Source organism: Lupinus angustifolius, chromosome LG12 (genome assembly GCF_001865875.1).
Source record: "Lupinus angustifolius cultivar Tanjil chromosome LG12, LupAngTanjil_v1.0, whole genome shotgun sequence".
Classification (NCBI taxonomy): Eukaryota; Viridiplantae; Streptophyta; class Magnoliopsida; order Fabales; family Fabaceae; genus Lupinus; species Lupinus angustifolius.
The window spans coordinates 16,735,915-16,760,110 of NC_032020.1; the positions used below are offsets into that span (position 1 = coordinate 16,735,915).

General features: G+C 31.9%; 4 protein-coding genes and 1 non-coding gene across 5 annotated transcripts; 3 read left to right on the top strand and 2 right to left on the bottom strand.

Moving 5' to 3' along the window:
- Positions 879–6,092, bottom strand: LOC109361687 (cytokinin dehydrogenase 3-like). Its single transcript, XM_019607207.1, has 5 exons — positions 5,368–6,092; positions 2,209–2,336; positions 1,764–2,030; positions 1,388–1,656; positions 879–1,266 (listed from the first exon to the last, which is right to left on the bottom strand). Exons 1-5 carry the CDS (start codon positions 5,978–5,980, stop codon positions 975–977), a joined length of 1,569 nt encoding a protein of 522 aa, XP_019462752.1. The 5' UTR covers positions 5,981–6,092; the 3' UTR covers positions 879–974.
- On the top strand, positions 11,675–11,747 carry TRNAA-AGC. The gene has a single exon. It is a non-coding gene; the product is annotated as a tRNA-Ala (tRNA).
- Positions 12,833–13,619, bottom strand: LOC109362069. The gene is made up of 2 exons (XM_019607636.1): positions 13,460–13,619; positions 12,833–13,348 (listed from the first exon to the last, which is right to left on the bottom strand). The coding sequence occupies exons 1-2, from the start codon at positions 13,584–13,586 to the stop codon at positions 12,924–12,926; spliced, it is 552 nt and encodes a 183-aa protein (XP_019463181.1). The 5' UTR covers positions 13,587–13,619; the 3' UTR covers positions 12,833–12,923.
- LOC109362539 (transmembrane protein 258-like) lies at positions 18,218–19,882 on the top strand. Its single transcript, XM_019608390.1, has 4 exons — positions 18,218–18,357; positions 18,454–18,554; positions 19,451–19,529; positions 19,632–19,882. The coding sequence occupies exons 1-4, from the start codon at positions 18,355–18,357 to the stop codon at positions 19,677–19,679; spliced, it is 231 nt and encodes a 76-aa protein (XP_019463935.1). The 5' UTR covers positions 18,218–18,354; the 3' UTR covers positions 19,680–19,882.
- On the top strand, positions 21,043–23,512 carry LOC109362538 (probable polyamine oxidase 5). Its single transcript, XM_019608389.1, is given in 2 exon segments — positions 21,043–22,106; positions 22,109–23,512. Coding segments are annotated over 2 exon segments (1,659 nt in total). The 5' UTR covers positions 21,043–21,632; the 3' UTR covers positions 23,294–23,512.

A 24,196-nucleotide genomic window follows, 5' to 3' on the forward strand; every position in this document is an offset into this window, starting at 1 on the left:
GAATTCTGAAGCAGCAACTACATTAGATTGAACCAAAGAGGCCACCTCAAAGGGCATATCCTCAATCCAATACATTTCTCTTAAACTACTAGCTACGTGCACGTGAGCTAAGGCATCAATCACTTTATGACATTTTCTAGAAAAAATAAGAAAAAGAAACGTACTCAAAAAGCATATCTTTAGGCTTAGACAGTCTTGGACAGTCTCCTCAAAATAGACGAAAAAGCCTATTATCATTAAAAATTTATCTATGGTCCAGCTGTTTTTTTGTTTTGTTTTTTGCTTTACTTTATATCTTAAACTGTTAGACATATATAATAAATTCATTTATGAGTTTTTCCATCTATGACTGAAGTGTTGGGAGACATTTCATTTTAATTTAACTAAAATTAAGGATTTTTACATTAATTTTATAAATTAGATACTTGAATTTAATTTGGTTTTAGTTCATCATTTCTAGGACCAGTATTTAAAGATCATATATTGGGTTATTTGGACAGTTATCCCCTTAAGTTTTCGTGTCAAACTAAGTAGAACTAAAATAAGATTATACACTTTAATTTTTAGAACCAAACTCACATTTGATACTGGGTTATTTGGACTGACCCATTGAGATGAGCCCAAACGTTTACCTATCTCTAAAGTATCAAGTCAATTCGAATTATCACTTTACAAGGAGTATGTTTCATGTAAGTATGTTTCATGTATATCCAAATTTTGACATCATTTCATTTGATATTCCTTTGGTGCTTTGATGACATTATTGAAATATGTGTATATAGTGAAGATAGAAAATATATAACAATATCTTACACGATTCAAAGCTGTAATTTATTATTTGAACATAAATATATAGTACAATTATTACATGCGTTACAGAATATATAGACATTGAAATATATACTGGTAAACTACTGAATTAAGATTAAATAAAAAGACAGTGAAAAGTGAACTAAAGCTTGCATATTAATTGGTTAATTGAAAATCCCTTGTCCAGGAGACAATAATCTATTGGGATCAAATTGAACTTTTCTTTGTTCAAATGATTTCCATTTGGGGCCAAACTGTTCTACCCATTGTTCTCGTGTTTTGTTTTGAGGAAGATATTGTTTGACTCCAATACTAGCATCCTCACAGAACTGTAATATCTGTTGATTTTGAGCCTTAAATATCTCCAATTGATCAAGTGTTGCAGCTGTATGCAGAAGAGACACGACGTAGAAAACATCTTCATTGGGTGTAACTGCTGACATCTTATCATTCCACCTATGAATTCATGCACGAGGAACCACCACACTTATTATTTATTGTTTGCATAATCATAGTTTAAAACCACTTAATATCTTCCAATAATAATTTAATAATATAAACTTATAGTTGAACTTACTTCGACCGATTCATGGGGTAAACTAGCACAACTCCTGCAGTAATATTTTGCTTAAGTATGATACCCTTGAACACACCTTCATCGAAATCTAAAATTCGTGATCTTGGAACAAAGAGATTCAACCAAGGATGAGGAACATCCCAAAGTCCCTGTGACCTAAGATTAAGCTCATCGGGGTGAACTCTATTTAGAAACTCCTCGTACGTCACATCTTTTTGGAACATAAACGTAGGAACAAACTTTAAGCCCTTCACCAAAAGTTTAACATCCTATACAATAAATTAAACAACAAGATACATAACTAAGTTAAAAATTTCATAGATAAATTGATCCCTAACAAATATAAAGAAAAAATATAGTTATGTTAATTAATTACCTCATCAATGTGTTCTTGAGTATTGTTGTCATAATACTTCACAAGCTCTATGACGTATAATATGCCAAATTGGGTTACCAGGGAAGTTACACGAGGCTGATCATGTTCTGGATAAAAGGAAATGTCCAATGGCCGCTGATTTAGCAGAAGCAAACCTTCTAAATAATCTGGTGCATTACTTTCGTTAAGTCCTACCAATGAGATTAAATGTTCTTGGTCTTCAATAAAAGCAGAAAAGTTGTTGTAAATTAAACGGAGATACTTGACCTGCAAGCAATTAAGCAAGCTATTTTCTTAATTGAGGATAATAGTGAACATAAATTATCTCTTGTGAACATTTTTGCTAGTTTGACATATATATATATATAGAGGAACTACATCATGATTTTTTATAAGTATTTTTTTTTGCAATTGAATTTTGGACTAAAAAAAAGATGATACTTGCCCTTGTGGGTGCAGGCCCTAGAGCTATTCTTGCTCTGGTTATAATCCCAAATTGACCTAATCCTCCAAGAACGGCGTAAAATAAATCTGAGTTTTTCTCTTTAGAACAGGTTACCAGATCTCCTTTCCCTGTAGAAGTCAAATACAAACGTGTACGGGAGTAATACAGATTAAAAAGTAATGTATTAACTGTGCGCAATTCCTAATAATTAATGCATCATATAAGATCATTAAAAATGCACCATACAAGCAGTAAAAAGAGTGTTTCTTGATTAAATTCGAGCACAATAACATTTTTTCCAGTAATATTTGATTGTTAGGCATACTATTTTCTTATTCGCATTTGAGTTTTATTCCAACATCCAAGGGTAACGTTAAATGGTCAAATGCATGCTAGATTCGCTTAAACATTAATTATTTTCTCATTAAAAAACTTTATTCACATTCATTCCCACCATTTATATATCAACACCATTAGAATATCAATTCTCAATTGTCGTACCACGTCCCTAATTATGTAATAACACATTGAATAGCATATCCAGCACCAATTGGCAAAAATCGAATGCAGGAGATTTTAAGTGTTGTCTTCTGCAATTTATATTAAAGTGTATTTAATTTTCCTAATTGACTTTCTTTGGAATTGATAATTTAAATCTACCGAACAAAAAGTATATATATATATTGATTTGATAGTAGAAAGATAGGCATGACTGCGTGCTAATTAACAATTTGTTGGTTAACTCATTTTTAAGACTAAGATATTGCAAGATATAAATTATTGATTAGGGCAATACCTTCCATGCCGGTCGAATAATAATAAGATAATAAAGGGGTGTAGTATATATAGTTAATGTCGCGGTCTTTCTTTCATATGATGTAATCATTGATATGGAATCTTCATAATATGCGATGAAGTCACGTGATAGTTACATTTATTATAATTATATATTTTTCTTGTTGGGGAAAAAATTAGTTTTTATTCAAGTAATTTCAATGGCTATAAAATATAAAATTTCCTATCAAGATAATTATTAAAGAACCGACCATAAACTAATTGAGAAAAAGATGTATATATTGATAGTGTAAGAGTTTTTTATATTATCACTGTATCATCCATATATTGACTGTATAGATGATAAACTAATTCAAATAAATGGTTGATGATATATTGACTATGTGTATATCTTTACACTGTTAGTGTATAGATTTAATACTCAAACTAATTACCATATTGATGAAATCATCTCCAAAAGTCATTTGGTGTCGTTTATCTTGTAGTTATCTAATATGTATATATACTTATATAGTACATCCATTTTGTTGTTATATCTAAAAGATGTTTTTGATACGTACATAGTATACATATGCGTACATGTTTCAACAAGTATAAAATTACACAAAAACACACATGTTTTGTTCAAATTAATATTACTCCTATCAGGGACGAAACAAAAGCAAAGGACATTCATTCTTTTGTCATAGATGGTTAGAGACTTAGAGTTAGTCAAAACTCAAAACTGTAGTCCCCACCCGCCCCTGTCCTCAAAGTCAAGCTCTTAGTATAAGATTAAATGTATACCATTACATTATATTGATTATTTAAAAAAGTAATATAAATAAATTATTCATAATAACTGACAGTATATAAATTTTAATACTGTTAGTACAAAATATTATACTTATAAAATATAAAGAATTTTTTTTTTATAAACAAAATGTTTAAAAAAGTATAAGGGGTGCTAACTCAATATAAGAGCAGTTAATTTGTGTTCTTTTTGGAACACAAATTTATACAAGATATATTGAATATGTATAAATACTTTCACTTACATCATATTAAAGTTTGAATTAATAAACCTCAACTAGGTCATTATTAGATTTTGAACCAAACAACTAACAATCATATAAGTTGCCTGTACATGAGCCTTCCTCTTGATCAAATTTTAAAGATATAGTCAATTTTCACTTCATAAAAATGTAATATGAAATCTTCTGTGAAGATATGATGTTACTTAAATATCACCAATAGCTTAATGACCAAATACAATGAATTTGATCTGATTTCGTATAATCCTTCATCAAATTTTCCTTCATAAAATAACTTTGCACAATGTATTGTATTTTTGCATGGTTAATTTATCATTTATATGTTAATAATTATTGAAATTTTTATGAAAGTAATATACATTAGTAATAGATGATACATTAATAATATAATCAATTATAAAATGATAATATACAAAAACTAAACTCAATATCATCGTAGTGTTCCGGTACATATAGTCTCTTAGGGATATATTCACAATATTTTAAACTTTAGATAGGAATTGAAATAGGTTAACCTAGGATAGACTTTGAATAAAGTCTATATCTATTTTTCAAACTGTTGATATTTTTTTTGCTCGAATTTGTCTATTCATGAAAACACAAAATGCATATCTCCTATGACCTGCCAGCATGTACACATCTACATATAAAACTTGATATACAAATTATCAATTGACACTCCTTAATTATTGACGCACCATTTTTTAATTTTTAATTTCACTAACTTATCATTGACGAATTAAACTGACAAATAAACATTTGAGAGGGCCAATAAGAGTCAATAATTTTACCCCATTTTTAAATGTATACGTCAGAAGAAGGATTTTCAATAAAAACTTATATATATATATATATATAAGTTTTATGACCTACAACAAATTATTAATGTTTTGTAAAAAAAGATTCACCAAAAATATGCTATGTACAGAAATACAATCTATTCATACATAAGTTGCATAATTATCACAAATCCATAATTTTCTTAGTAAATATTAAATAAATGGTGGAGAAAATTAATTGATATTTTATGGGTAAGTGTGCAATCTGTTGTCCCAAACTGTATCTCAAACTAAAGATTGGATCAATGATATTGATGTAAAAACTAAAACATAATGAATATTTAATTTTTTAATTAATTTAGGATATGGTTCGGGGCATAATCTTTATCAAAGTAGTTGTTTTTATTTATTGTTAAAATATTCTAATATTGTAATTTTATTCTAAATTATATTGTTTATTAATTGGTTGACTTAATATAACAACAAAACTTACATATAATCAAAACTTTTAACATAGGTAGAGAGTCAAATAGACAATAGAGTAATGATACCTGTAACAACATCCAACTCATGAACATTGGAAATTTGAGGACCAAATCGAAAGGATTGACCACTAATTCCAGCATTAGAGAGTGTTCCACCAACCGATAAGAACAAATAGTCAGTCCAAGAGAGTGGTGTAAGTCCACGTTCAAGTGTTGCATGCAACACATCAATCCATATTTGTTCACCACCCACATCAGCATAATAACCTAATGAACTCTTATCTTCTGATACTACTATCCCAACCCCATTTTTGAACCGGTTTAGCTCAGTCATGTTCACCACAATTCCATTATTAGTCATGGATTGTCCTTGAAGGGAGTGGGCTTGCCCTCTGGCCGCTATAGTGAAAGGGAAAGGAAGAGAATTTGAGAATTTTATTAAATTTGAGATGTCATTGATAGAAGATGGAGCAAAAATTGCAAATGGGTTTTCGTGAATTATGTGGCCAAAATCGGTTGAGGCTAGTGATATGAGTAAAGGGTCACGACTAAGCTTATCGACTAGTTCTTTGGGAGCTTGGAGTGGTGACCATGGCTCTGATGATCGTGCTCCTATGACCATCATGATGGTTAGCCATAGAACAATTGTAACTTTTGAAAGTACAAAATATATTGCCATTGGTAATGAATTGAATAATGAGAGAAGCTGAATTAATTTGGCAATGCACTATTTGCTTTGAATTGATAACGAGAGTTTTTGTTTTTGTTTATGTTTATGTGACTCAACTCTTAATGGGGTAGTTACGTACGTATATATAGGACAGTACAGAGGATGAGGTTGAGAATTTTTTGGCGTATGTAACGACGTCGTTGTCTACTTTTGTGTATGCTTCTTTGATTTGTACTCTTTTGTAAGTTGTAACCTTGGATCTCTAAATTTCCTTTTTTTCATTTGCACGTTTTGGGGCAGAAAATTGGATTTTTCTTTCATTTCTATTTTCCTTGCCAATTGTAACATTAATTAATCCTTGGGCGGGATATAAAAATTATGGTCAAATGTTTGAAGATTGCAAATTTATTTTTTCTAGGTTGTTTAATAGTGGAGGAGACTTCATATATTTTAATGGACGGTGTTACGTGTGACAATTTGCCAACGTCAACAGATAATTTGTCAAGACAAATAATTCTAGTACTCTATGAGGTTTGTTAATTTTATATACAGGTCTAAATCAGTTTCGCACAATATTCCCTGCAACTGAAGAACATTTCTGACATATAAATCGTTGTCAGTTCTGATAGAAAAAATGATTAGAAAAATGTTCACTGTGCACACATGCTCAATCATATATTCTTGTCAAATTTAATAGACAAAAATTATAAACCCATCAATGCTGCGAGTGTATCTCCATAAACACTTTGTACGTATATATAAGGTTCCTCGACTCTTTTTTAATAATCCTATTGCTTTTTAATTAAACTCTTTTTTTTGTTGTGAAATCCCCAATTAAATTCAAGTTTTATATTAATCCTCCTTCCACTGGATATTATTTATTGTTTTGCTTATTTTTCTTTGTTCTGCAACGTGAAGTAACATTCATGAAGATTTTGTACAACCTTACTCCAGTCTAAGGCCTAGCCTTTACACTTCATCACGTATATATGTGGGTAAATGAAATATAATTAAATACAGTTGAATTGTATTTGAAGAATTGAATTAATAAATGATCTTACATGTTCTGAACCAAAATGAATGAAAAAACTAGGATAGTATAATTATCTTCTACTGAAACTTCTATGCCTCTAGGTCCTTGGTAACTGTGGATTGGCTTCTAAATTTGAGAACAAACACGAGTTTCCCATGAAGTTGAGTTGGATTATTTAAGCCATGAGTCAAGTTTACTTGTTATGTGTTTTTGACATTGATGTCAAACAATGAGATTTTCATCTTTTGGAATGAGCTATCTTCATATATTTTAAGTCATAACATCTATATAGCTTAATTAATTTTAAATATCTTTGATCCTTAAGAACCGTCAGCTAGCTGTTGCCAACTGCTAGCAATTTGATTAAGAAAGTTATACTTAAAAAGAGTTTAACTTTTGAGCAGTGTCTGTGGTTATTTGCTATCTCATATCCAAACAGACTAGTGGGATTTTTTCATGGATTGATGAACTAAACTTCTGCTTGGGACAACCACCCTTCAAATTTTATGTCTGGTTGGCCAACAATTTGAGAAGGTTATTGGTGTCTGTTGTCTACATCTCACAACTTGTGTCTACAGCCATGTCCTGCCCAATCAAATATTAGACATGCAAGAGGAAGGAAAAGTCACTTATGAATAAATATTTTTTACTAGTGAGAAAAAAATTTTAAATAATTTGTCACCTTTTTATTGGGCGGGACAAGGTTGGGGACAACAAGTTGGAACAAGTGTTCTCATCCGAATGGGAATGGAAATCCCCTATCATATTTTTTTTTTGAACGATGTTCCAATCTAATTAAAGAGTGTTACCTAATTAAAATCATAAAAACATAAAATAATATTTCTATATTACTTGATGGAATTTAATTGGTTTAGATAAAGAAAATTTGGGACATGTGATCATTATTCGAATGATGGAGGCATATAAAACACCACATTAGGACTATACAAACTGTTAACTATTAATAAACAGTTGCAGCTATTTGATTTATTTTTCATATCAGCAAACAAAAGACTTTTATTAAGGGAGGACTGGGTTTACTCCAAACCTGAATACAAAACTAACAAGATAACATAATTTACAATACTTCCTCAAAGACCACACCATTTATTAGAGCCATAAAGATCAAATAATCCTCCCTTTAACCATACCATGATGTTGGACAAAATGTGCTTTTTGCAACTGAAAACAGGGGAAATAATAAAAACACGGCCATGCAAATGAATTAGACGACATCTGAATGCAGATGTTTGATTTTGCTCCACATTTGGCAGGATTATTGCAAATTGAGTGTGTAATCCTAGGATCACCTGTCATGTCAACTTTCTATGTCTTCATAATCCAATTGTAAATTAATACATACTTAGAAAGGAAAATAATAAAAACAAAAAATAACTTTTTTATCTTATTTAATGAGTTTTGGTGGGCTTGACACAGAGGATGGGAATATTTGGGGACAAATGATTCACATTCAATCATCAATACATATGACCAAATGGGGATCACATGTTTCAAAATGAGTGTGTTTTCGTGTTACTAGCCAATGAGTTTTCTTCAAGTAAGATAAATATGTTATTTTATATTTTAGAAATTTTTCATTTTAATTAAGTATCACTTTTTTATTGGACTGAGACATGAAAATGTAACCGGTATTGGGTTTTAGTAATGGAGTTTATTATCTTCTATTGGGTTTTAGTAATGTGACAGGAATTGAATAAACAGAGACATTTATGTCAAATTCGAAGCTAATAAGATGATTAATTGAATATTTAAACATCAGACATTACTAGAATAATAATTATATTCAACTGAAGAAATATCAAAATCTCATATTTTATAGTCAGTATCTGTATCTGATTAAAACCTCAAATTTCTTAATTACAATCTATATCAAATCACAAATCTTATTGGAAAATCTAGAACTTTCAACCTAATACTATGACCCCAGTTGTAAATTAAAATTTGTATTTATTAGGACATCAAGAATATTTGAATTTCATGACTTTTACATACTACGATATTAAGAGCCCATACAGTGTATGATATGTTGCTAAATTTGAAAAAAATCTCTTCAACGTCATGAATTTGCTCACAGAGCAAGAAATCGGATTTCATTTCCAAGTCTTCCTTTACTATTTCTTGTGTGTAAATGGGGGTAACTGAAGTAGGCACCAGACCAGATTTTCTTTCATACTAAAATGGTGTACGTAAGGGAGCTTATAAGGTTTTATTAGCAATTTGTTTTTAACCGAAAAGAGTAGGCTTTAGAGTCATCAAATATACTCATAAGATGGTTTCCAAACTTCTTTTTTATTATTTTTCGTTCCAAAAACAAACTCGTAAATAGTCGGTGAACCAATCTATGATCAATAAGAACTTAAGCAACATGTAGTCAAAAATTTGTTTGTGGGATATGAGGACATCCCATTGATCAAACTATATTGCAACCAGGTTTCCTTGTTCATTGAAGATTAATGTCAATGGGTATTGAGGGAGACGTGAGATCGGATTCTCGTCATGTTAAGATTTTGTATGAGAGGTTGAACAGAATATGCTTTTTTTGCTTTTTTTTATTTGGAAAGATAATAAGACTTGTTTAATTTGATGCATTAAGCATATTTTTATCTTTTTGATGCATTAAGCATTAAGATTTTGTATGAGAGGTTGAACAGAATATCACTTAATTTATCTTTTTGATTGATATAATGTTATAAGTCTCACATTGAGTAGAATGGTAAAATTCAATATGGTATTTAAGCCATGAGACTCTCTCACTTAATAGACTAGTATTTTGGTTGAGCTCTCCTCATTTACTTAAAATAAGAGTATAAGTGCAAATAAAGAAAGTAAGTAAATTCTGAGAAATATTTTCATATTATTTCCAATTTATTGTATATAATATATAGACATAAAACTATAACTGACAAGTAATTCAGACCATACACTTAGCCAGATTTTACGACAGAGAAGTTAAGAACAATTACTAATAACCTAAAAATAACTAGAATAATTTATGTGTAATCTTAAGCCAAACTGGTCTAACTGAAATACGTATGGGTTTTAAATTTATGGTTGAAGCCCTATCATATAATTGATTATAAAATAATTAATTATTAAAATTTTAATTTAAATATATTTTTCAACCAATCATATCAAGTGAACACAAATGCTAGTGTATATCATTTACCCTCTTAAAATTTTGTTGGTGGGATTTGATGAGTACTTTTGATTCATCAAACTGTATTGGAATCAACTTTTCTCATTCTGATTCATCAAAGGTTGATGTCAATAGGAACTGAGGGAGATTTGATTCAAGATTTTCTTCAGGCTAAGATTTTGTAGGTAAGCGTATATTGCAACATGTAATATATCAAGGAAGAGTCAAGCAATGGGAGCGGAAATAAAATTACTTTTCACGTTTCCATAAAATGATTTTCTTCCGGATTTTACTTGTTCAATGCCAGACTAAAATTGAAGATATTAGATTCCGTGTAATTGTTCGATTAATACTTTCTCCCTTACACGTATCACAATTAGGTGTCACTTTTTTATTGATTTGATTGATTAAAACAACTTGTAATTAAATTGATAAACTATATATTTTCAACCAGTCAATAAAAGTGAATGTGATACACATGAGACAATAAGTATTTACTCTTGAGATTTACTCTTTTATGATGAAGAGAATAGCACAAGTACCATAAATATGTATAACTTATTGTGTACTTCTTCCTCAAACAAGACTTTTTTCATTACGGTAGAGGAAAGTTCTTTTATATTTTACTTATATTGAAATTTCATTATAAAAATTGACACAAATATCATTGTATCTTTTTTTTTCTATAGTTTTTTAGAGTACTTTGTTCTCTATTAACTGAGAGAAGTTTTTCACTCTTACTCTTCCTTCCCATGGTTGTTAATCCAAATGCTTCTAATATATTTCAATTTTATTTGGATATAAAGCAAGCAATTTTTCAGGGTTGAAATCACTTGGCAAACTTATTTTTTCCTTCGATGTGTGGAATTCATATCATTCCCCATGATCGTGTAGGTAGTTCGTGCTGAAGTTTATTGGGAACAATATAAAGTAAGTAAAAATATATTAATTAATGTATATAATATGCATTAAATTAAATGAAGGGTAACTTTTCATTTAGATTAAAATGATGTTTTTATCTCTTCCAATTATGGATATCAAATTTATGAATGATGAAAAATAAATTTGTATTTTTAAGTCAGAATTCAAAACCCAATTCTACGTCATCAAAATTTAGGAATTAAAATGAACATTATACTAAAGTCTAGTCTTTTTATTTTTTCTTTCTTTTATATCACATGAGTAGTGTGATTGATACAAAACAAGTTACAACCATTATGATTTGATAAGGATTTAGATATTAATATAACATAATTTATTTTTATATGAGCAAAGTTACATTTTTTTGCAAACTTAAATCTAAATATCCTTTTAATACGAAATAAATTAAGTGTTGAATAAAAGAATAGATGCACTCATTTTCTAGGAAATATAAAAGGATGCAATCCTTTCCATGGTTTCCATTAGAGTAAACTTTAAGTTGAAATTTTTGGAGGGTGTATCATCTCTCTTTTCACAAACATATGAAACTAAATTGAATACGTAGATACTTAAATAAATCTTACACCAGCATGGGGATGTAGCTCAGATGGTAGAGCGCTCGCTTAGCATGCGAGAGGTACGGGGATCGATACCCCGCATCTCCATATATTTTTACTTCTTTTTCATGATTAACTTCATCAACATTTAACGCACCATTCGCTCCAACAAATGCATGCCAGCCCAAAATGTAGTTCCAAACTTTCAAATAAATGCGTTCGGTTCCCACCTCGAGCCCAATTACTTCGACCTCCAAAGTCCAAACTTTCATAATTTTTCTCTGTACAATTATTTCTACAGTTTGGGATACAATTATATGGGGTTAAGACCAATGTTTTTATTGCAAAAATCCAAAATGCCCTTCTTCTCTCTCACCTCATTTCCATTTCATCTTTCATATCCCATTCTTTTCCATTACCTCTCGCTCTCTCAATTCATTTTCCTTTTCCGTGTCTTGTTTCTTCTTGTTGGCTTGTGCATTTTTCTATGTATTTTTTTTAAAATTTTCTGATTTATTATATAATCTTATCCACACATCTTTCGTTTATCCATAGATGAGTTATATCATATAGACATGATCAAGTTCAGGTATGAATATTTTAACCGTTAAATAGATATAAAGACCTTAATTACATGCATGTGAGATGTGCTGTGTGTGGGTTTCTACTTTCAAAAGTATGTAGTTACCATACTTTTAGTGAAAGATTGAAATTTCGCAAAAAGAAATATACTTGCTTTCGTTAATTAAATTACCATGCCATGCAACAAAACTCCATATTGGAATTTGAACCTGGTATAATTCAATTAAGTTTGAACCTAGCAATGAATTAAAAAAAACTTAAATACTTACATTAGAATGATAATGAGCTGGAGAATCCAAATATATTGAGTTGAAAAATCTGATCTGTTACTATATGAACATGGCAAACATATACCACTCTCCACTTAATTTGTTCATCGATTAAAAGATAAGAACACCCAAATGTATATTAAAGATATATGTATAAATATTTAGATTGATAATACACTGTTAAAAGAATCGACACCCATGATTTATTAAAAAAATTCTCATTAAGAGAGGATTATTAATTGGATAGGTTAGAAAGGAGGCTATGATAAATGATTAGCGAGGATAAGATTTATACTGAAACATTAGTTGACAGAAATTTGAGGACACGCACACTCATTGATTATTATTGATAAACTTATGAAGAAGCTTTTAATCTTTCCCAAATTCTATTAAGTCTCGTTCTTCATTACTACAATCAATATACCAGCTTAATTCATTCGAGCATATCTCTGTAACGAAGAAAGGAGTCAACCCTCTGCAACCTCAGTTGTTTCTTAAACCTTTTTATAAAATCATCTGCCTTTGCGTCCACCCCTTCTTCCTCCTCTCTCAACCTCGTTTTCTCTCTCCTCGCCGTCGCCGGCATCCACTGCTCCACCGTTTCGGGCTCGGATTCTTTCTCTCCATGTATCGACTCCGATTTGTACAAACGCGATACTTTTATAGACTGAAGGCGCTGCAAGAACGATGGAGCTCGAGTCAGTTGCGGTTCTTGCAGGTTAGTGAGGTTACTATCCAGGTCTTGGGTTCGATGTTCAGGTTCCGTTTGGACATGCTCGGTTTGTGGGTGTGGTTGTTGATATTTGTAGAGGTTGAAGTCGAAGGACTTGACTCGTTCCAACAGGGAGGGTACTCGAACAAGTTGTGGGTGAGTGGACTCGGTTTGTTCAACTGCGGGTGAGTACTGATAATTAAAGGACCTGACTCGGTCTAGTAAAGAAGTTGAGCGAAGAAATTGAGGTGGGTGGTGAATTTGCGTTTTAGGTGCAATGAAACGAGAGATGATAAATATAGTAACGATGACAAGATTGAGGAAGATGAAAAGAGAAGAGGGTGTTAACCACTTGGCTATTGCACTTGATATTGCCTCGTACATTGTTTCCTTAGTAATTACTCTAGTAATGGTGAGAGATGATCGGTGCTTTAAAAGTGGCTCTATAACTAAGATTTTAAATAACAAGAGTCACTCCTATAACCTTCATTTATTTATGTGCTAATGAAACTAGGTTTTATAAGATATATCTATAATTTTCCATGTATTATGGAACATCATATATAATCGTATTAATTTAAAAATTAATACAATAATATATTGATATAATTATATAAATGACACACATTATATTAATGACAGGCGTGGAAGGTGTCTATGAGCCTTTCTGTTGTAAATTATGTTGACGTTTACTTTGTTCAACAGCTTTCTTTTGTCGTTTTCTTTAGTAGCTACATATTCCACGAGTTCACACTGCACTTCAGTCAAACTCAATTAGTTAACAAAATAATTACTATTAGTCTGGTAAAGTTGTGTCTCACCAAACTTAAGCTCAATTATTAATTTACACACACAATTCTTTGACCATGGCATACATATATCAGTAGTTCTATTAAATAACAAAGAAAATCAAAATGCATGTCAACATTTCTGGTAACTGCATTGCAAGTAAAAATTTAGTACTACTATTCATATTATTACCTTTTAATAAACTTGATTTGGTACGGAGAGGAGTAATATGCATATTAATAAGCCTAATATTTATATTAGACATTTCTAGTAACATTAAGTTAAGGTCATTTTGATCACTAAATTCATTTTATACATATCAATTTGATACTTGAAAATCTGAAATTAAACTTAAATGTGTTGAATGAGTCAAAAGTATAAAAAATATATGGAAGTCTCCGGGAAAAAAAATCAAGCAACAAAATGTCTCCACCCTCAAAACTATTTTTTGCTAGTCATCAAGCATGTGACGTACGCAATCACCGGTGTGATGCATGCTCATGCTTATTTTTTTTATATATTTTATATGCTCGTGTTTATTTTTTAAATTTTATTTGCTCATGCTTATTTTTTAAATTTTATTTGCTCATACTATACACTGTACATCAGTTTGTCTTATTTATTGACCACACTACATCCATTCGTTCGAGTCATACGCTTTCATATTTACATTAATTTTCTAAAGAAATCCTATGCACCGGTGTCACACAAATTTTTAGTTTCTTAGTGATTGCATGTTTTTCTAGTGAAGACTGAAGAGTATTTCTTAGGGTGATATTGACTTTAATCTTATACAATATATGACAACAAAACCTTGTACCGGTTAATTTCTTAGTTATTTGCTTTCATAGTAATGGATGAGAATATTTTTTTGAATGTTTACTTCAATTATGAGAGAATAAATAATGAATCACCAGCAGCGGCATGGGCTTTTATTTTAGATTTGTTTGAATTGGTTTTAAAAATATTATTTTATATTTTTAAGTACATCTTAGTGATGAAAATCACTTTCATGTGTGTTTGCTGCTCTAATAACATTATAGTGCAAAAAAGCAAGCTCGTATGGAAAATCGTTGTAATCCTAATAGTGGTTGGATAAAAAGGTTTAATTTCCGGCAATTTTATTAAAGTTTAAACTAATAATATTTTATTCTAACGTAATAAAAAATTTGTTAGATACTTTTTTAAACTTCGATATTTAAAATATCCAATGGAGAGATAAACATGTCAGTTCAATCCTGATTAACAAAGACTAAGTTCACACGTGGTCTAGTTGGTATGACCTGAACCTCTTTTTTATTTATTTATTTCTGGGTGGTGTTTTTTAGACTTTAGAAATGTTAACCTGCTTTTTTTTAGTGTTTCAGAGTACATATTAGGTACAGTACAAGTTGCAGTCTGTTAAAATGTGGTAAAAGTTATGAAAAATTTTTTTTTGATGAATCAAAAAATGTATAAAAGAAAGCTTAAAAAAAAAGAATGAGAAACAAAGATTGATAATATTCTCATTGCATGAATTGAATTGATTGAATAAGAAGTGAGTCAATATGAATTATTTATACAAGAGAAAAGAAAACTTGTAAAGTAAGTAACTAACATAAACCTAACTTGCCAATTCCTAACTTTCTAACCAACTATCATCTTCCAAAATAACATATCATATATCCTTAATATCCCCCTCAAGCTGGTGAGTGAAAATTTTTACTCTCCAACTTGGAATTGATTTGAAGCTTGATTTGAAGTAATAACAACGCTTAACCACCCAAGACAAAAGCTATATCCTCAAACGTTTAACCATCCATAGTAGAAGCTATATCTTTACTTAACCATTCTAGACAGAAGCTACTCATCCAATGCTTAACCATATATGACAGAAGTTATATCTGAGCTTAACAGAAGCGAACCAACCATTGATGATTAAAGAGAGAGAGAATGAATCAGAATCTTGATCCTAATGAGATGTTTCTATAATGAATAAGAAAGAGGGATAAATTATGAAGAATAAGAAAATGATATAATCTTGTATAGGATAAATTGGTCATGGTACTCCATTCTTGAAGAGCTTAAGGATATGAAGAAGTTAGCTTATGCGCTTGAAAAGAATGCTAGACCAAAAACAAACTCCTTTGATCTGAATTTGAAGGTCGATGAAGAAGTTAATAATGAAGAATTTAGAGCCATATGTTGAAAAGAAACATTGGATGCTAAAGAACAACGCTTGAGCAATCAAAGAAATCAAGATAGTCTTACCACATGTAGCATTGTCACATATTAGAAGCAAGATAACACTAATGAAAGTCATTGAGATGAAAAAGAGAGCACCACCATGTTCTTGATTGTTGAAGTTTTTCATGAAATCCTTCATGGAATCATAAGCGGAAGCTATCAGAAGATAATTATGTTCTGATACTATGTTAAAATGTATTAAGAGCCATGAAAAGAAAGCTTCTTGATGAATCAAGAAGTGTATAAAAGTGGAGGGAGAGAAAGTATAATTATTTTTGTGGTTATAGTCCTCTACTTGCATAAGGATTTGGGTTGTTTCATTTAGAGGCTAACTCACATTTGGCTTTGGCATACTACATGTGGAAATACTAACGGACGTTGGTTCAAGTGGTATATGTTTGATTCTCCTTAAGCAATGTCTCGGATTCGAGTCTTGTGGATTAAAAAATCTTTGCTGGAAGAGTTAGCTCCATGTACCTGTGGATGTTCCCGGTTCGGACAGGATTGCCTCCAGTATAAGGATACCTGTGGGAAACCAAAAAAACAACTACATGTGGAAATTCCAACTTAAAAGACTAATCTATTAAGTGAGTGAATCTCATAACTTAATTACTATATTAACTTTACTATGTTACCCATTGTGAGACTCTTAATATTGTTGCCCCTTTAATGGTCGATTTCCACGATGACTTTCACTCTATCGATACTAACACAATGATAATCCTTGATCTTTTGGCGGTTTCACTCACTTATCAGTATTCAGTAATATGTCTCCGTTCAATCTATAGATAACCCTTTTCGTAATACAATTCTCAATAAAAAAATATCAATTGTTATGACTTAAACACATATAGAAAGCTCAACTCAAAAGACTAGTCTATCTTATGGGTGAACTATGACTTAAATACCATATTGCATTTTTTATGTAACCTAATGTTGAACTCCTATTATTTTCATAAAATTTGAGTGATGAACATGCAAGAAAATTTTCTTTCGATTTCCAAAGTTTTTGAAATACATTTATTTTTCCGTTAGAAGTGGCATTTTTATTTTCTCACATTACGTTTGACTGGGTTGTGTACTTCTATGGTCCGAAAGTATGAGTATGTAATTGGAGTTTGATTGATTTTGACGAAATCTTATGCTTTAACGATAACTCGAAGTTTGTTTTTTCTTTAATCAATACCACATTTTACCTATTTTACATATTTTACACATTTTATACATTTTACACATCTTATACATATGTTTTATTAGTTTGTTAATTAGTTTGGTTATGTAAGTTTGTTACTCATTCATGTATTATAAGTTTGGTTATTTTACACATTTTATACATTTTACACATCTTACATATATTTTACACATTTTATACATTTTACACATCTTACACATATGTTTTATTAGTTTGTTAATTAGTTTGGTTATGTAAGTTTGTTACTCATTCATATACTATAAATAAGGTTTTATGCATTGATCAAATAAAGAGAAAAATTCACAATATTCATTTTATGCTTCCACATTATTTTCACAATATAATCGAATTAGAAAATTTAATTAACAACTAACTCATGAGATATGAAGTGAGTGCATTAGCCCCATAATTATACACATCCATCCAAAAATAAGAAAATGTCAGGGTGTTAGAATTTCTATAAGATGCAAAGGATAAAAAATAAATAAATCGAGTGGCATAGTATTGCAAATAAAATTACTAGAATTGAACCATTCAAAACAATGCCTTTTTAATTTGCGTTAAAAATTGTTATTTTCACAATGTTCTAATAATATTTACTCGCTCACATGTTGACTATCATCCACATATACATAGACATTTCCATATGTGTTATCAGATTCAAAAGGTGTCGGGTGAGATTTAAACAATACCCAAAACCATTTGGGTCATCCCAATCATATTCATGTGTGAATGGAATTTAGGAATAGTACTATAGTAGTCTGAGCAAAACAAAATAAATTTGGGCCTTGCAAGTTGGGCCTATAATTATTGCATCTGGTGTAGATTTACATTTTTCAGCGAGTTTATATTTATAGAGTAGAATCACCGTGGCGATTCACATTTTGCAGCAATTGAAGTTCTGAAGGTGCAAGATCTTCCCTTGTGATCTATCAACATTCTCTCATGGTGAACCTCTATCACTTCAAAATTCCAATTCAATTTCATTTGTAAGATTTTCAATTACTCATTTCTCTGATATTGTTGTATTTATTGGTGTTGAAGGCTTCGAAACCGATCAGCAGTCCTGTGCCCGATGCGTGGTACCCGACCCTCTCCGTCTTCACGCTCGCTATCGGTCTCGCCCTAACTGCCTTTTTCTTCATGTAAGAACTCTTCGATCTCAATTTCTAATGATTTGTATCAATAATTGAAATTACCTTCCAAATCATTTAAGATTTATTAATATTCATACGAATTTGACTTAACCTAAGGGATATAGCGTTCTGGTCTTATAAACTTGACTATTCAATTTAGTTTAAGGCCAATTGACTATCTTTCAATAGCTATTAAGTAGTGAGAGTGTGAGAGTACTTGTAGTAGTTTTGGTGCAAGGTTGATGGTTATCACTTATCAGGGTCGCCCATGTGTTGTGGAGGTTATCAGAAAATGTGATCATTTTCGTGTATCGTGCTCTAAGTAGGAGGGATCGAGTATAAAGTCGAGATTTGAGTATGAAATGGAAGGGGAGAGTGCAAGTCTAGTTGGTAAGAAAGAGTGCAAGTCCATAGGGCAGATCCAGGACTTCTAAAAAATCCCATACTATCTATTCCAAAGCATTTTTGTTGCCAATAACATGTAAATTATATTGCTTTCGGGCCTTTGGGGTAAACACTGTTATTTCCTTAAAAACTAAAAGGGGAAAAACAATACATGAATCATTGGAAGAACTTATAGCTTTTGGAAAGTTACTTGAAGTAGACTCCCATAAGCTAGCTGAGTTTTCTGATTGAGTCAATAAGCTATATTCTATCAAAATGTTATTTTTGGTCTAGTGATGTATTGGTGATAGACTGATAGGTAATTGTTCAGCATGGACTTCGGCTTGTGATTTTTGGATGTATTAGTCATGCGGATGATCACTGCAGTGTTAATGATATCATAAGTTTTTCTGTATTCCTGTATGCTCGAGTTTCATGAGCTATGAATGCTCAGCTGATAAATTATCATTCTATCTTAATTCCTCTTTATTCTTTCAAACAAATGGATGTGTCATTTACAGTTATGAAGCAACCACTTCCCGGAAAACCCGTTCCCTTGCTCAAGAGCTGATAACTGCAGCAGTAGCATCAGTCTTCTTGGTATGTAGTGTTTATTTTTCCTCTAGCTCTCTTCAGTCCTTGGTTGGCATGGAACTGGTATGATATTGTAAACTTATGCTCATGTGTCCATCTCCTTCGCAGGGTTTTGGATCTTTGTTCCTCCTACTTGCTTCTGGCGTTTATGTCTAACCATTGAATATCGAACTAGATGCAATTTTGCTAAGCAGCTTTAAATGAAAAATTATCATAGACGTAATAGTTTAATATCAGTGAAACTTGTGTTGTTAATCTATCACTGACAGTGTTTGGTGGTGTGATGATCAAGATTATGAATTGCTATGGTAGTTTTTAAGCTTGACTTCTCTGCGGTTGAAAATGTGCATTTATGTCTATTTTGTTAGTGGGTCAAATAGGCCTTTTCAATAGCTCAACTTTTCAAAACTAAATCGACATTTTAAAATGCTGAAGTTAGCTTGTTAAACACGTCATGTATATGGAGGTCCAATATAAGTTACATTGTTGGATCTTAATAAACCACATGATCTGTTCCTACTCTATTTGTGATGAACTAATAGTGGTAACGGTAACAGTTAAATTGCTCTTTTTAAGATTATATTTTTCTGGTTTTAATTCTTTACCCCATTATAAGAATTAAAATTTCACACACATTGAGGAAGTGTCACCGCTATTGCTGTCATCACCATGTGTATGCCGCCATGACCACTAGCACCTTGTCTTGGCTGTAATTTGCACCATTGCCCTCATCAATTGGTGGCAACAATGGTCTGTACCAGTGATTGATGATGTTGTATGTCAAAAGTGGTGAATGTATAGTGAAGTGCTGCTTAGGAATTATAAGGTTGACAAGCTTTTAAATCTGGAAACCAAGAAATACACCGAATGGACCCTAATAAAAGACATGTTGGACATCAACGTTGAAACCGTAGCATGTGGATCACGTGGAAAACATAGATGTTTTATGATAGAAATGTCAAAGAAAGAAAACACGTAGAGTGACATAAGTAGAAATTGTGAGTCTCATTTGTTTCCTTTCACGTATTCCACGAAGAAAGCAAAACAAACATCATTTTCCGCTCAAAGACGGTAAAAGAGGGGAGAATGGAGATTTTTCTTGTGGCACTTATTTTAGCCGATTTTTTTAATTAATAACTTCTTGATATATGTCTACCACGAACTTAAGGGGTTAAAATAACTTCACACACTGTCAAATTGTGGTGAGATGTGGGTCTTGATCATTTGTCTCTTACTCAACAAAGGTAGAAAGCAGGCAAATATATTGTAAAAGGTCAAAATTATTTGTGTTTATGTCATTAATTACTTCTTCTCCACTTTTTAGTTTTAGTATGTAAAACTAATCTATTTCACCACTCACCGGAATTGCTTTCAGATCATTGTTTTGCAATAAGGACAAACGATGTGGAGGAGTATAGGGGGCGTGAAAACCACTATCAACCTTTGTTTGTGTTTTTTTTTGTTTTTCCATGTAGTTTTTCTTTCAATCCTCTTGTCATGTTGCAAATTATTATTTAACTCCTAGACAGTAGTGGCAGTGGGGGTTGGCTGAATATATGAAGAATGGGCTCTATCACCCTTCGAGATAGCAATTTCAAAGTGAGACTAAAGTTTGAGCCACTTTACTAGTAATTGTAGTTATATAGAGGCTAAAAAAAAGTAGACTCGTCTTTATTAGGGGTTACAAAATTATAATGCGTGAAAAGATGTCACTATAGGAAAAGGCAAGTCAAGCCCCATAACTGATTATATTTTTTTATCTGCTGAGTGTTGATTTTGTAACCTAGTAATTGCTGCCTGTAGGCTATGTTACTTTCAATTTATTTATTTTGGGATGTAACTTATACATAAACATTTGAATTTTAACAAAATAACAAAGTCACTTGTTTATTGTACAAAAACAAGTGGTACAAAAGAGTCCCATCTAGTGACACTAGCAGAGACCAGTTATAAATTCATTGTCATTTACTCAAATCTCACCTTCACAGTTTACACCACTTGTATTGTTTTGTACCACTCTATTTTGATTTTACTCCCTTTTGATTGCTTTTTATTCACCTTGCCTTTGTGATAGAGTAACACAAGCAAAGATAGTTAGGTAGCAACAAAATGGTGGTCAAGAAACCAAAGATTGTGATAATTGGAGCAGGAATGGCAGGTCTTACTGCTGCTAACAAGCTCCATACTGTAACAGCCTCAAAAGACATGTTTGAGTTGTATGTTGTAGAAGGTGGAACAAGGCTTGGTGGTAGAATCAACACCTCAGAGTTTTGTGGTGATAAGATAGAGATGGGTGCTACATGGATCCATGGAATTGGAGGCAGCCCAATTCACAAAATTGCTCAACAAATTCATTCATTGGAGTCTGACCAGCCTTGGGAGTGCATGGATGGGAACTTAGATGAGCCTACTACTATTGCTGAAGGTGGCTTCATCCTAAACCCTTCAATTGTTGACCCTTTTACTAAGCTTTTCAATACTCTCATGGATCATGCTCAAGGGATGAAGCTGAGTGATTCAGTTTCAGACACTGAAAAAAGTGAACTTTACAGTTATTATCATAAGCTGGCTGCTAAAGCTTCCAACAAGTCAGCAACAGTGTTGGTTCTTTTCTCAGACAAGGCCTTGATGGTTACTGGAGTTCAGGTTTAGAAAAGAAGCAAGAGGAGCTCAAAGGGTATGGGAAATGGAGCAAGAAGTTGCTTGAAGAAGGAATCTTTGCAATGCATGAGAATGCTCAGAGGACATATACATCCGCTGGTGACCTTTTGAGTCTAGATTATAGAGCAGAAAGTGAGTACCAAATGTTTCCAGGTGAAGAAATCACAATTGCTAAAGGCTACTTGAGCATAATTGAGTCTTTAGCTTCTGTGCTACCACCTGGAACAGTTCAGTTAGGTAGAAAAGTCACAAAGATTGAATGGCAGCCTGAGAGAAAAAACCATGAGCCAATGAATGTGGAAAATGGTTACTGTTCTAGGCCTGTGAAGCTACATTTCAATGATGGCTCAGTTATGTCAGCTGATCATGTCATTATCACAGTTTCACTAGGAGTACTAAAAGCTGCTATTCATGATGATTCAGGTATGTTCTATCCTCCTCTGCCATCTTTCAAGGCTGACGCAATTTCAAGGCTTGGTTTTGGTGTTGTTAATAAGATATTTATGCAATTGAGTCCAACACATGAAAGAAAAAATGAACACTCTGAAGGGTGGTTCCCTTCCTTGCAAATGGTTTTTCATTCACCTCAATCTGAGATGAGGCACAAGAAAATACCCTGGTGGATGAGGAGAACTGCTACCCTTTGTCCCATATACAATAATTCCAGTGTCCTCCTATCTTGGTTTGCTGGTAAAGAAGCACTAGCACTTGAGTCACTCAAAGATGAAGAGATCATTCAAGGGGTTTCAACCACACTTTCAAGCTTTCTATCTCATAAATTTTCCAATGGTAATGTGAATGCTGAGGATAATTCTCAAGGATATGGAGTGAAATTCAGTAAAGTTTTGAAGACCAAATGGGGAACAGATCCTTTATTTTTAGGCTCATACAGTTATGTGGCAGTGGGATCAAGTGGAGATGATTTAGATGCAATGGCAGAACCATTGCCAAAAGATAAGCCTTTAGCTTCACCACCACTTCAAATTTTGTTTGCTGGGGAAGCAACTCACAGAACCCATTATTCTACAACTCATGGAGCTTACTTCAGTGGCCTTAGGGAAGCCAATAGGCTTCTTCAACATTATCACTGCCTTGGGATTTATAACTAGTCCTAGTATTATTATTATTTTTACCTATTTTCAATTTTTTGAACATTAATTTCCATGATATTAGTCTCATTTTCATCTTCAACATCTTTGTTTCTCTTCAAGGAAAGTAGTAGGTCACTACCAAAAAATATAATTAGAAGGGCAAGATGAAAAGTGGGATGGGGACATTAATGTGTACTGTATAAAGCAATCTTCACCCTTGTTTCTTTCTTCTCTTCATCTTGTTTGGCAATAGTTTCTTTCTTTCATTTCATTTGATATGTCATTAGATTTTAGAAACAAGGTTTTAATTGCAATCTACAACTATGATTTTGCTCATCTTGGGTAACACTATTGTGATTATATCTGTCACATTTTCTCGTAATTATGCACAATTGCAGAAACATGTAACAATCATGATCATAAATTAAAATCATACTTTTAAGCAAGCAAACTAGTGGGATTTTTACTTATATTCAGAATATGATGTAGAACTAAAGTTCTGTATGCAACCTCCATTTGTGTTCTCCAGCTCCTACCAATGAACAGGACTGGTAAATTCTTCTACTGAAACAGGAAACTTGGAAGCATTATTTCATTTATTTGGGACAATAAAGATGCTGAGTAAGTGTATACGTGAATCACATCAAAATAGATAGAGTCACGAAGTACCTTATGTCACAAGAAAATTTTGTCCTCATATACATAGCCAATCCAATTTAAGAGAATAATGTAAAAATATTAATTTATGTTATTATAATAAAGATGCTGAGATATGAATGAGGACAACTGATCCCCACCGGGGTCCTATGTGACACCTCTTCAGCCTACATGAACAGTAGCCAGTCAATCAGACCAGTAACCAAAAGGAAAACTTTCTCTATCAAGGTATTTGACACATGAATTAAGTTGGATATTAGAGCA